Raw genomic sequence first — 14304 nt, forward strand, 5'->3', positions numbered from 1 at the left:
AAGTAAGTTCTTATATAAGCCTCTGAAAGCCTAATCTGTTTGGCTTGGGGACCAGCCAGGCCACTGTTCCACTCCACCAGGAGAGAAACCGGTAAACCAGCGGGGTCTGGTGTGTGTCTGTCACATCAGCTCTTTCTACGTTTTGGCTGCACAGTTACTGGATATTACATGTAAATCACTGTCTTTCAGACCCACTCAGCATATATTAGAAAAACATTCATCACTAGCTACTGTTGTTTTTTTTTAAACAAGGGTTTCTTTAGAGAATACAGCAGCCAGGAGACACTCCAGCACGACTGTGTGATCCTAGGAAAAAGGCAAACTGTGGTCTCTCTACAAAAGGTAAACAAGGTGGCCGACTAGCCCAGAACGTGCGTCCGCTTTTCCTCCATGGCAGTCACAGAATCGGTCCACCTTCCTTAAACTCATCTCAGGTGCTTGGTGTTTTCTAAAGAAAGTCCCTTTATGGGCTTGGTTCCTAGAAGAAGTGCATTAAACTCCCTGCCTCAAAGCTGCAGGTCTCGGACGTGGCCCTTAACACCTGGGAGGACCCTGCACTGATCTCCAGTCTGCAGGAAACTTTGCATTTTTCTCTTCCACATTGGGTTTCATTCAGAGCAGCCTCTGAGCAGGGCTGATCTAAGCTGCCATGGGACGGAGATGTCAGACAGACAGGACGTGATGCTCGTATTTCATCCCGCACTGCTCGGGGACAGAGAGAGAGCCGGCTTCACATCCGCAGGTTTTTAATTCTTGGAAAAGTAAACGCCCTGGGAACCAGCACCGCTCTCTGCTGAAGAGAGAGATTGTGGCATCGGCAAGACCTGGACAGGGTGAAGGGATTTGGGGAGGGGTGCTTGTCTCTGCCTTCCTCCACGTCCCTGTACCGCCAAACGAAATGTTTTTTCATGGAGGGAGCTGAACAACTGAAACACTGTTAGGATCTCTCCCCAGCAGCCCACGCGCTCTGGTTTCCTAAGGAGAATGTTTTGCCCGCCTTCCTCCAACCTGGACCCTTACGTCTGCACTGGTGAGCAGCTTTGTTTGCTTCTTATGTTTTGTGTTTGGTCCCAGAGCCAATTCAGGTTAAATGTCCATGGGTCCCTTTTATGTTCCAGGAAGAAGGAGTGGCTGTATGTTATCAGAACTTAGATTACTGCTGTTGACTGGGAAGATGACACGGAGGAAAAGGACACATTTTTGGATACTCCAAGGTAATTTCTGAGCATTTTTGAGAAGTAGCAGTGTGGAGGCAACTTTCTAAGCTTTCCGCCTTATTTATGTAATGCTTTAGGAGTCTTAAAATGTGATCACATATACTGCTTCATTTCACCCTTGAGACAACCCAAGAGGTAGGTGTTATCACCCCCATTTTACAGTTGGGAAAACAGAGGTAAAATGGCTCGCACGAGGTCTTACAGGGACTTGGCTGCAGGGTTCCGTAAGGGTGAACCTTGTAGCTCGGAGCACAGCCAGCGCTTCTGACTGCTCTTCTCTGTCTTCTCCCACGGAGCTAGGAGACCCCAGGGTAGAACGGCCCAGGTGTGAGCCGACACGCGGGAACATGGGTGCACACCTGAGGTGCTTATCCCCAGGCTGCTGCCTACAGAGCTCTGCTCTTGAGGGGAGGCAGCGTTTGGAACTGGCAAGCGGCCTTATGCACGTGGCTTCATGCACGTGGCCTTAGGCACGTGGCCTTAGGCAGGGCAGGAAAGGCCCCACCCTGCCCTTGGGGACTCCAGTAGGAGTCCACTCACCCCAGCCTCACCGACACTCTCTTCCCACAACTACGCCAGGACGTTCCCCTTTTCACTTCTGCTGATTTGTATCAATGGTCCTGTAAGCAGAGAGCTTCTCTTAAACCCTCTCGTAACTTCACTTGTGCTTGGTAAGCGCTCAGTGACTAAGAGCAAACGTGGGACATGATTCGGAATAGAATAAGCCTTTACATAGTATTTGGCCAACTTTTATATGGGACCGTTCATCCCTTCTTACATAATCGCAGCAAAATAGGAGGTAAGTACCGGGTGGCATGGGGCAGTCCAGGGAAAAAGGCTGCTCCAGTTCGGCGCACGTTCCCGTCAGGCCCACCCAGCGCTGCGGCGGCATGGCCCGACACGTGTGCTGTGTGGCGTCTACTCGTTCTCCTCCGGAAACGTCACTGCTTTTCTCTGTTCTTCTGCCTCTGGCGCCTGTTGACTGACTGACAGCAGTTTGCCGCAGTCCTGCACGCGGACCGTGACTCCAAAGACCATCCTAGAGGCCGAGGAGCAGGGCTGTTCCGCGTCGTGGCAGTCTGGGCTTCCAGAAGCAAAGCAAAAGCCCGGGGGGACCACGTACCACAGTGTCTGCTCAGCCTGACCCTGCTCGGAGGAGCTCCTGGGCTCCGGCGTGGTCCTCTGTTAAAGTGAGCCTGCATTTGTTTGGGGACCAATTCTGCTTGCTACCGAGATGAGCAGAGGCTGTAAAGTCACCATCTCTCAAATGGCTGCAGAACGCCCAGGCTTTATTTTAATGCTCGGCTTCAAGACGAGGTTCTTCAGGAAGTTGGGCACATCTTCAGGACTTCGGCCGGAGACTCCACTGCAGGGAGACTGGGGAACCATCGCCACCTCCCAGGGGCCCCGTCACCGTGTCCTGCGGACACGGCTCAGCTGGCCTCCTGGCTCCTGCCGTCTCCACGCAGACACTCGCAGGCTCCTGCGCTTGCAAACCCACCTCGTCTAGCCACCCTGGCCCACGGGCCCTCTTCCCCCCCAAGACCCCTCCTGTGAGCACCCTCCAGAGCACCGTGGTCCAGACTCCAAAACGCAAGGCAGGGGCTGAATGGAAGGCGGGAGCGGGCTGTGTGAACACACCACACAGGAGCCAAGCACTTTAATTTTCTTTTTTTTGGAGGCATAATTTAGTCATCTTACCTAAAGTGACTTGCACTCTGTCTGTGGCAATCCAGGGTTACAGAAAACTCAGCACCAAAGGATGGAAGGGAACTCCCCGAGTGTTCCCCATTTCTGCCCTCCCCCTGCACCTCAAGTACCCTCCGAATGATCACACTCACCCGCACCTCATTCTCGCTCACACGTGTTCCTTCCCATCGCACATACACACGCTCACACAGACTCACACAGAAAGAAAGAGAACCGAAGCCCACTAAAGCACGGGGGGAAAGGATTTAAGCACGTTTCCTCCCCATCTGGCGCTGAGACCATGCCCCTGCCTCCCCAGCAGGGGCTCACCCAGTTCCATCACTGGGTCCCTCCAGCGTCCACCAGTCCTCCAGGGTCCCCTTTGGATGGTGGTGCATCCCGGGTCAGTCGCTGTGTTTCTGCTTGCTGTCCATGTTGCCGTAGGCGGAGCCCTTGTCAATTTCCGTGACACCAATCATCCATCGGACCCCCATGGAAGCTGCAGAAATAGGAAGGGCAGGTTAGGAGAAGCCCGCAGGGACTCCGCTGTGATTTGCTCGATGGGAACCAAAGAAGGGAGCTTTGTAAATCTCAAGCATCAGCTGAGAGCTGGCTGACTTGGGTGCACTTCATAATCCCTGCCTCAGTTACCCTTGAGCATGGGTGCCGGCTCTAACTGGACTAGGGGACATTAAAACAGAGCAAGGCTGTTCCGGTGGCAAGTTTTAATCCTTCTGCACTGGAGGTGAACAGAACGTGGTGAGCCGTACCCCGCTGTGCCCAGGGGCTTGCAGAATTCCTCTGCTTCCTATGCCGATCCCTAAGGCAAAGAGGACTCTTTGGTGAACGCAGTGCAGTAACTTACAAGCACCCTTCAGCAAGGCTTAATGAAGGACATACCAGGCCCTGGACAGTGCAGCAGCTCAAATTCCCGTTTAGCGCCCAGCATGTCCCAGCATTGCTTTTGGTGCAAGTTTTAGAGCAGCAGACAAGCAAAGTCCCTGCCTGCCTTTTCTCCGACAGCAGGATTTGGCCCAAACAGAGAAAGCGTAGGACGCACACCAGAGCCCGGTTTAACCGCTAGGAGGCTGGAAAACACGGTCTAGAGCGCAGAAGCTGCAGTTAAGCGCTCCCTCTGGAGACGATAGACACGGTGAGCTCCTTGGGCGCAGGGACCACGTCTGTCTCAGTCACCTTGGTGTGCCGAGCACCGAACACGGGGCCTGGCAACAGTCTGTTTACAGTACGCACGTAAAAGTGGATAGATGGGGAGCGGCTGAAACTGTGAACTGTCAGACCAGGGAGCCGACTGGGATGGAGAGTCTGCCCAGCGTATGGGGCTTATGGAGCCCATGGGTCAAGTTACAGTGGGCTGCTTCCAGCCTGGGGCCAACTCCAAACAGGCTGGGACGTGAGCCCCTGCCCCAGCATTAGAACTTTGTTCAGTGGAGTTGATGACGTTGTGGAGAGTGAACCTCGGACTCCAGTGCAGAAAGGCTTCCTGAGAGGACCAAGACACAGAGTAATTCCGGGCAAAGCGTAGCAAGGCTCGGGCTCACGGGTGATGAGGTCTTGGGGAGACAGCAGTCACTTCCTCCAAAGCCGGAGACGCCCCACGTCTCCCAGGGAGAGCGCTGGGCCTCTGCTCACCACACACCCGGGCCGCCCTCCCCAGCCATCATGTGCAAGGCGCTCCAGCTTCCTCCAGAGGGCGTGGTCTGCGTCTTCGCCTTCCTGCTACTGCATGCAGAAAGGCTGGGTCCAACCCTCCATCCCCATCCCACTGGGGGCCTGACCACCACAGCTCCCCTGGACACCGGCCAGCCAAGCTGCACACTGGCCGTGTACAGTGGTAACTGGCTGCCCCACTTCAAAAACAAGTGGCAGTGCCAAGGGAAGCTTGGGGCTATGGAGAAACGTCCGTCGTTTGAAACCACATACGGGTCAAATAAAGCCCGTAGGGATGAGTGAAAAGACTGAGTTACCCAACATCTCCACTCAGTGCAGGTGGCAACCGAGGAGACGCACCCACACCTACTTCCCCAAGGAGGCCTGGACCCACTTGGAATAGCAAAGAGCCTGGCTGGCTCCTGCCAGGACCCAGGAAGCCATTTCCTTGCTGATGGGCAGAGCCCGGGGAGGACGGAGCTCGTCCCTGGGCCCTGGCGGGGCTTGCAGGCGCAAGGGGTGCATGCGCACGGGGAGGGGGTGCCCGGGCGGAAGCCCTCCAGGCTGGGGTTTCTGGGCCCGGCTCGAGCTTCTGCCTGTCCACCTGCGGGATCTGCAGCCGGGCCTTGTCCTCACAGACGGCGCGGTGCCCCCCCCCGCCTCCTCCCTGCCCCTTCCGCGATGCTCCCCCCCCCCGCCCAGGCCCCGCTGGCCCCGTACTCACCCACGAAGAAGACGAGGACAAAGCTGGCCAACGTCAGGGAGGAGCCGCTGCGGACCATGTTGACGAGGAAGCGGAAGAACGGGTAGAGCAGCAGCGAGGCCCAGAACAGCCAGTTGACGAGCGTCCAGGGCCGCCGCGGGGGCACCATGGGCGTCCCGGGGAAGGTGCCCGTGCGGGAGTACTCCTCCTGGAGGGCGTCCTGTGGGCAGAGGGCCGCCTGACCTCCCGCCGCCTGCCCGCCCCCAGGCCCCCCACCCCTTCCCCGCGATGAGGCCGGGCGGCCCGCTGGGCCAGAACCTCCTGAACCCGGTAAACGGCCAAGGGGTGGGGGTGGGGGGTCTTCCAGCTCGACTCAAATACCCCAACATCCTCCCAGGGCCGACAGCGCGCTCGCCGAACAAAGAGCATCTGCGGCCCTGCTTGGCTGGCTCACCCCGTCGTGGCCCAGTTGTGCAGGGAGTTAGTTGAGTTTTCTGGAAAACAAGCGTCCATATACCCAAACCTTATACCTTAAGCGCTTAATTTTCCCTTTAACAACTTGAGATAGAGATGTCTAAAGTACTTGTCTTACTTGTCTTCTTTCCCAATCAGGATGTACTAAGTGATGCGAATTTCTGACCACTCAAGGTCATGATAAAAATGAGTCCTCAAAGGGCCGCTTTGGAAGGAGAGCCCCTGGCCCTTCCTGGGCACTTCAGGGGCTCTGCCCTGCGGCCCCTTCCCGGCTGCCCCTCCAGCCTGGCGGGTCTCAGGGAAATCACACGATCGAGCAATTGTTGGACAAGGTATCACGTGCGGGGGGGCTCCCAGCCTCAAGAGGTGAGGGAGACACAGCCAGTCGGCCAAACAGAGGACTTCCCAGGAAGTGACAGTGACGTGTGGATGCCCAGAGAGATGGCACCTAACCTGCCAAGGCCTCCCATTCCGCCTCCTGGCCAGAACTTGGGTGACTTTTCTTATCCCAGCAGGGCCATCAGGAGCCTGTTAACTAGGTAACTGGGGTGCGGTGGACTGGATATTTGCACCTGCCTCCCTGAATTCCCACACTGAAATCTTAACCCCCAAAGATGGTGGTATTAGGAGGAGGTGCCTTTGGGGGGTGATTAGGTCATGAGGGTGGAGCCCCCGTGAATGGGGTTAGTGCCTTTGTAAAAGGGACCTCAGAGAGCTCTCTCAGCCCTCCCACCATGAGGACACAGCAACATGGCAGGCTGGGACCAGAATCTGACTGACCATGCTGGCACCCTCATCTCTGACTCCTGATTATCCAACCTCCAGAAATGTCAGCAGTAAGTTTCTGTGGTTTATAAGCCACCGTGCCTGTGGGTGGCACTTTGTTACAGAAGCCTGATTGGACTAAAACAGGAGGTGATACTTTTGTGCCTTAAAAAAAAAAACACCAGCTTTACTGGGGTGTCATTTACATACCATAAAATTCACCCATTTAAAAAATGGGCAAGTTTTCTTGAATTCTTTCTTTTCCTTAATAGCCTTGATAGTGCTTTTCTATTGTAATGTTACAATGGGGAACTGAGGATGCTTTTTCTATCTCGTTTCCAGTGAGACATTTGCTAAGCCAAGATTTTTTTATCTGTAACCTCTAACAGGAGGAAAAAGTACTCCCTTTTCTAGGAGTCAGCAGGATTCTGAACTTTGTATTCACTCCAGAGTTTTCTTTTTCTCTGGTTTCATTAGAAAACTAAACCTCACCCAAGACCCCCACTGCTCTCCAGTGACGTGGTGGCCACTGCGACTCCTGCCAGCCTCGCGGGCTCCGTCCGTGTGACTTTGTGACTTTGTGACTTTGCCGGGTGGGACACAGACGCCTGGCTCAGGGCCAGACGTCAGCTCCAGCAGCAGAATGTTTACGGCCTCTCTGGGCTGTGTTATTTCTTTTGTAATAAAGTCCGCCTGTCAGGGAGGGGGACTTTGTTAATGATGCCTCCATTTTTTGGTCTCCACATGTTATCATCCTGTGGCATGTTTTACCTTGGAACTGGGAACTGTATTTCCTAGAAAGAAACAGCACCCCAAAAGTCTACAGGAGCAGGAGAACCTGTTGACAGAGGACAAGTGCCCTGAGTCCACACTGTGTGCGGCTGCCACCAAATGCACTGGACAGGAGGGCACAGAGGCCGAGCGACCCACGTACAGCTGGACCGACTGGGCTTTCCCAGCGTTCAGCTCAGCAAAATAAAATTTCTCTTATGACCCTGGGTAGAAAGGGAAGAAAAGGAGAGGAAAAAGAAAGGGGGGGGGCGGACAGAGAGAAAGAGCTGGCTCCTCCTTATGTCAACAAATCCAGGCAGGGGGAGCTTTCTGGGAACAGCCCTCCCAGGCATCAGCCAGGGCTCAGGCCTGGGAGTGTGTTGTTTGAAGAGGACCGTGCCTTGGGGCCAAGCCCACCACTCTTCCAAGGCGTGTAAGTGTTACACTTTTCCCTCAGTGTAAGCGGAAAACCCACCGCCAGCTTGAAAACCTCTTAATTCCGACTCCTGAAGGAGTCAAACGCGGCCCAGGTGGACCCTTGTGGGCCTTCGTCCTGCTCACGCTGGTGATGTTTTAGAGACCAGACAGGCAATCACACTGTGGACCCAGAGCCATCACTGCCAAAGAGAGCACCCACACCCCCCCAAGAATATTTTGCCTTCAGACCAGCAGCGGGAAAATGGACAAAGGGCTCTTGGGGCCGTAACTCCCTCTTTTGTCCACTACACCCATGAAATAGTCTTCCATTCTTTCTGTGAAGGCCCCTTTAAAAACATTTTGCGACGTTTTTTTTCCCTGTCGCCAAGTAGAGCGTCGGCCCTGGGGTCATTAACATCCAGGGCGTGAGGTCTCGCCCGGTGGGAGAGGCTCACCCTCCACCATCAACTCCCGGAGGTCCCAAAGCACCACAGCTGCCGCTTGAAAAGGACCCTTAGATGGTGCAGAGCCCACCCCGTAGCACCGACCTTCTCCTGGTAGAGCTTGTGCAGCCAGGCCGCGCACCTGTCCTCATCTTCTGGGACTTCTCCTAAAGGGATCCGCCTGCCAAGTAGAGAGCAGCTAGCAAGGAGGAGGCCCATGCCGGGTGCCCCGAACACAGGTTCAAACTAACAATGCTTGCCATCCTTCAGCTTCTATTTAGGTAGTAGTCTAGATAATGTGGAAGTGAGAGGGTAATTCAGTTGATTGAAAAGAGGGGAAATCCACATCCATATGGGGGGAAATACAGGCCCAAATGCAGTCACGGCCCACGAGGGAATGGCCCAGAGCCTGATTCAATGACTCAGACAAAGACCAGTCAAGGAGGACACCTGCCTCTCTGTGCTCCCTAGCTTGGACTATAACACACAAGTGAGATGCTGCTGAAATGTTCTCCACTTGCTTTGAGGCCTCTTTGTAAATTACAGATGCTCTTTTCTGTGTCTGTTTCTATGGGGTAGACACATCCTCCAAGAAAGGGGGTCAATAAAATAAACTCTCACACTCAGTCTCAAAAATGGCTGCAAAATACTGTGTTTCGTTTGTCGGACCTGAGCTCTTTGATGAGAACGAGCTGGTGAGAGTCACCAAGTGTCTGGGAAGACAAGAGCCTTCACCTACTTATTTACATCAGTGCACGAGTCTCTATTAATATAAACATGACTGTGAACACATTCCATTTAGTACAGACTGCAGACAAGAAATTATTAATACGTTCATACATTCCCCTGGAGGAAGGTCTGCGGGTCATTTGTGATTTATCTATTTTGGGATGGGCGCCCTATTTTCTGGAAAGGAAACGAAGCCAGCTTACCTAACGTATAAATCTGCGTGATATTTCTTTCCATTTAGGACTCCCAGCAGTGTTGGATTTTCATTATTTCTGAAATTGAGTGTACAGTCATATACAGCTGAAACTATAAAAAAATAAAACAAATACAAAGCAGTATATAGCGTGTGAACCCAATTTCATCTTGTAGATACACAGATTGGAAAAACAATAATTGAGTTGCTAGCTGATTATCTGGGAATGAAGGGACTACTAATTTCTTCTTCATGCTTTTCTGTACTGTCCAAATGTTCTACGTTGAGTACGTACCACGTTCCATCATCAGAAAAGCACACAGCTTAGTAACAACAGTTACTACTGAGGTCAGATGGCCCATCTAGATGATGTACTACAACAGATATCAATATTTAAACAAATATCAATAGCAAGGTAAGTCAATCCAAAGAATACGATCTAAGGAGGTTTCTGAGTTACAGCAGCACAACCATTCTATGTGCATTTTTCCCCTAGAAAAATAAGATAGCTATAAAACTAGAATAAGATACTGGAAACTTCCTGAGGGACTGAAACATGGTTTAGTCAGTTGACACGTAGCTGAGAAACAAACAAGAATGTGTGATTTTTAACCGGTCTGCCAGCTGGTGAGTTAACCTGTCAGCGTATTGAAAGTTATGTCCATTCGCTGCTGGAGCCCCAGGGCCTGGCCCAGGCTCCGTGGATGCTGCTTGGATGGCAGGATGGCAGGAGGACAGGATGTGTGAAGGAACAGTCAGGGAAGAGCAGGGTAGAAATACGCAATGGAAACAGACGGCCCCTCCCGCAGAGTCAGTAAGGCAGGACTGGACAGTGGAAAGAACAGAAGTTCTGCCGTCAGTCTGGGTGCGAATCCCAGGGCCACCTTTTCCCAGATGCGGGATCTTCTCTTGAACAGCCCACTCGGTCTCCCTGAGCCTAGTTCTCCCGGGGAATGGGACTCGGGATGCTGAATGTCAGCCCTTCCCAAAGGCCCCAGCACATCGTTTGTGCTCAGTAGACTTCACTGAGAGCTCTGCATACCTGCAATTACTACCAATCGAGTGAGTGGGGTGATGGGCGGGTAGAGAGTCACTTGGTCTGGCTGGGAACGTGAAGAACCAAGGTTCAAAACCACTGTCCGTTTGCTTCTACCTGCCGCCTGCCCACCACGTGGGGTCCACAGGGGGTGCTCTGGCAGCTAGAGCATGTCTTAGCCAAAGGGAGAGGGTCCCTCTCGCTGACCTGCAGGAGTGCCGGCAGGTAACTTCCCACCCCTCCACCGAAGCAACCGAGACCACTCCCCTGTCCTTCCCGGCGGGGAGAGGTGTCCCCCTCCCTAGGAAGAGTGAGGCTGGGGGAGAATAACCTTCACGTTTAGTACATCGTCCAGCCATTTTAAGCACAGAATTAGGTAGAGTGAAAGGCCTCAGGCTGCATGGGGTGTGGCTGTAGAGCCCCAGGGTGTGAGAGCCCATGTCCGTCAATGGGTCTCACACCTCCTTTCTTCAGCCTGCCCTTACACAGCAGCCTGCTGCTTCCAACACAGCGGGTGTTACTTCGATTAATCAAGGATGGGGCTTCCCCAGAGAACAGCCTAAATTTGCACAGTTCCCTCCTTTTCCAGAGAAGAAGCCCCAAGGTCTTGAAGTGATAGAACTGGGCCCGGCACTAGATCCATCTGCCTGCAAAGCCCAGCAGAAGGACGGGTACGCCCCTGCCAGCCAGGCCGCCCTGGGTGTGACCCCAGCCTGCTGTGTAATAGTAGAGTCACTTGGGATAAGTTCCTCACCCTTCAGCCCCAACTTCCTCATCTGTAAACTAGAAGTAAAAAAAGTTTCCTTCACTGCATCTGGCGGGCACGTGCTGCGGCCACGCTATGTGTGAGGTGCTTGTGCTGCCTGGCGTATTAGAATTGCCCTGCTATCGTCATCATCGTCACTATTCGCGGGGGTGGGACAGCCTGCAGAGCTGGGCAGTCTTTGCCCCTTCGGCCTGTAGACAAAGCTCAGGCAGGGGGGAGAATCTGCGGGAGGGACCCACAGCCGCCTGGAGCAGTTGGGGACCTTCAGGGTCCCCACGTGTTAAAGTCAGACTCGGTGCCGCCTTCGCTCCATCCACAGGAGCCGGGTGGCCGGTCTGCGCGATCACAAAGACAAAGCTCCTGGTGGGGCCGCCGCCCCCTGGTGGGACGGCACCGGAAACGCCGCACGGTCCACACGCACCGACCCCAATCGCCGGTGCAGGCCGGGGAGGAGCTGGGGGTCTTGGCCTCATGGGGCAGAGAGGACCGGGGACCGGGGCCGCAGAGACCGCGTTGGGCCCCCGCCGGCTCTCCCCGCAGAACGCTCGGCCTCGGGGCCTTGGTGGGCGCAGAGCCGGCGCCGGGGACGCGGGGAGGTCCTCCAGCTCCGCCCTCCCGCCTCCTGGGAGACGAGGGCCAGGGCAGTGGGGCTTCTGGCACCCGCAGGGCAGGAAAGGGTAAAGCACCTGTTTCCAAACTAAAGGGACCAGAATTCAACAGGAGACAGAGACTGCGGCAGGCTGGTCTTGTTGCTACTTGCTTCTCGTCCTTACCTACAGTAATTTAGGGCTCCGGACTCAAGGCCAGCCCGACAGACGGCAAGGTCACAGAGGTCATCGCCTGGAGGCAGCTGATGCCAAAGACGGGCAAGAAATGCCAAATAAAGCAAAACCGCAACAAAAACCTGGGCTGACCCGGCGTGTGCCCTAGGCACGCAGCAACGCCCGCCGCCTGCAGTACCTGCGCCGAGCAGCAGAGGGCAGTGTTGGCCTAGCGTGCGTGTGCCTACACGTGTGGGCGTGGTGCGTGTGCGCACTTGTGCAGGCAGTGGCCACTCCGCCAACGCTGGGTGCCCGGACCCAGGTTAAGCAGGGGTGATGTGCCAGCCTCCGTCCCTGGCTCCTCTCCGTCGTAGGGGCGGGGGTGGGGGCACAGGGAGGAAGCTACTCCTATGGGTGCCAGGGACCCCTTCCCTCACTGCACGGGGCCCCGCAGGGTCGTCCTTACCTACATTTCTCAAACTCCTCACGGTGATGGCGAAGCCCTTGGTGCGAGGCAGCAGGTGGTGCTTGAGGCTGGGCAGCCCCTTGGCCTGGGCCACCTGCATGCTTATCTGGTGCTTCTTCTCCGTGAACCGCGTGCCCTCACAGTGAATCAGGAACTGGAAGGGACAGGGTGGCCGTCACACACGTCCCCGAGGCCACTTACACACCCCATGGTCACTCAGACAGCTGAGGTCACACACACAGCCTCGAGGTCACACACACAGTCCTGAGGTCACATAGACAGCTCCCAGGTCACACACACAGCCCAGGGGTCACACAAGGTCCCGGGGTCCCACGCACCATCCCCCGTCAAACGCCGCACACGGTCCCACAGGAGCCTTAGGAAGTGGCCCGAGCAGGGATGGCCTGGCAGCTGTGCCTGCTCTCCCCTCAGGACCTACAGCCCCCCGTCTGTGTTCAAGGGTCTGTGAGCTTCAGAGAGAGGGTCTACATTTGTGGAGGCTCAGGAAGCAGAGGCGTGAGCGAGTGTGAGTGTGTGACCGGGGAACCCCGAGTTCATATGCGACGGGGCACCCCGAGTGTGAGTGTGACGGGGCGCCCGAGGGCCGGGTGCACGTACAAAGTACTTCTCGGGGTAGTCCCGCAGGTGCAGCAGGCTCTCAGAGACGGTCTTGCGGTCCTGCTCCCACTTGCGCGTGCAGAAGACCATCTCCGTGAAGTACCACATCCAGCCGATTATGGGGACGTAGGCCAGCTCCTTCTTGGCCAGGACCTTGGAGCCCTGAAACAGAGGGGGCCCGGGGCATCCGTGAATTACCACATCCAGCCGATTATGGGGACGTAGGCCAGCTCCTTCTTGGCCAGGACCTTGGAGCCCTGAAACAGAGGGGGCCCGGGGCGTCCGTGAAAGGGGGCGTGGGGTCCTCCCTGACGGCCGCTGGAGATCTCTAGGGGGAGTGAACGTGCACTCCAGGCACAGGGACAGTTCCCGAGCATGCAGAGGCAGGGAGCCTCCAACACCGGTCAGTTGGAGGTCAAGGTCGTGCAAACCCTGCCCCAGGGGGCAGGGAGCAAGGGGGCCTGGCTCTCCGAGGGGAGGGCGGGCAGCAGAGCAGTCGGGAACCTCTGGGGGCCATGGGATGCTGCATCACCCTCCACCAGCTCACACAGGTAGGTGCCCGCCCCGGAGTGCTCGCTAAGCCCACCATGCAGGCCTCACCCGGTCCGCAGCAACCCTGCTGGCTCTGCGGGTGGGCGGACCCTACCCTCCTTACAGGCCAGGAAACGTGGCCCAGCGGGTTCTCCGGGTTCGACAGCTGGGAAATGGTGGTGCCGAGAGGCGAACCGGGATCAGCAGAGGTGCTGGGAGAGCCCCACCCGTCTGCTGGCCAGCGCAGCCCCAAGGCTGCAGGTGCTGCAGGCCCCGAACGGGGGGGGGGGGGGGGGGGACACGACAAGCAGGGATCCAGTGGGGCGAGGGAGCAGGGGAGACACAAGAACCAGCTTTTGATCTAGTGGATTGGGTTCTATATTTTTCACCCCTAATTTTGGAATTGGCCAAGAGGCTCCTAGAAATAGCCGTCATCCATCAATGGCACAGATGATGGAGGCGGTGATGTGGACAAGTGGCAGCCTCAGCTGTGCTCCTGGTGACAGCTGTCTGGTCATGCCCCTGAACCCACGAGGCCCGGAAGCAAGAGCCATACTTCAGCATTGCCCTGTCTCTTTTCCCTGTCACTCCCACAAGAACTACAAAGCTCAGCAGAGGGGCAACAGGCCATATCCCCCAACCCACCCACGCAGGCCAGAGAAAGGTGTGAACAGCCACTTGTTCCCTTGACCTTAAAAAATCCACAAGCATCTTCCCCATTGGGAGAAGGAAAAGCACAGATACCTTTCAGGAGTAGCGTCTCCACGTTTTGGTGGGTTTTGGTTTTGTTTTTCCCACACACCAATTTCCAACATGCAAATTCCTTCAGACAGAACCAAGCCTGGGGAATTCCCTGCTGGTCTATTAGTTAGGACTCCGAGCTTCTACTGCAGGGGACACAGGTTCGATCCCCAGTCAGGGAACCAAGATCCTGCTTGCCGTGCAGCGTGGCCAAAAAAACCCAACAAACAAACAAAAAACCCCAAACAAAAAAGAAAAGAAATAAAAGAACCAAAGCCATAAAATCCGACGACCTGCCCCGGAGGGCCCAGAGGCA

General features: G+C 55.5%; 1 protein-coding gene across 4 annotated transcripts in view; it reads right to left on the reverse strand.

Annotated features, from left to right (window-relative positions):
• Positions 1–14304, reverse strand: part of AGPAT4 (1-acylglycerol-3-phosphate O-acyltransferase 4) — a 121032-nt gene that overhangs the window by 8963 nt on the left and 97765 nt on the right. For 3 of the 4 annotated variants that reach the window (XM_089922236.1, XM_089922237.1, XM_089922238.1), the window contains exons 4-9: positions 12717–12878; positions 12099–12252; positions 9080–9182; positions 8253–8328; positions 5299–5497; positions 2846–3405 (exon numbers count right to left, since the gene is read on the reverse strand). In XM_089922236.1, the coding sequence (XP_089778362.1) occupies positions 3311–3405; positions 5299–5497; positions 8253–8328; positions 9080–9182; positions 12099–12252; positions 12717–12878 (789 nt within the window). In that variant the 3' untranslated portion in view covers positions 2846–3310. Of the gene's footprint in view, positions 1–2845; positions 3406–5298; positions 5498–8252; positions 8329–9079; positions 9183–12098; positions 12253–12716; positions 12879–14304 lie in introns of those variants that run through there. The other variant, XR_016395275.1, reaches the window with a different exon arrangement.

This window comes from Delphinapterus leucas, chromosome 12 (genome assembly GCF_059928025.1).
Source record: "Delphinapterus leucas isolate spDelLeu-1000000601 "Yukka" chromosome 12, BTC_Dleu_Yukka2, whole genome shotgun sequence".
In the NCBI taxonomy this organism is placed as follows: Eukaryota; Metazoa; Chordata; class Mammalia; order Artiodactyla; family Monodontidae; genus Delphinapterus; species Delphinapterus leucas.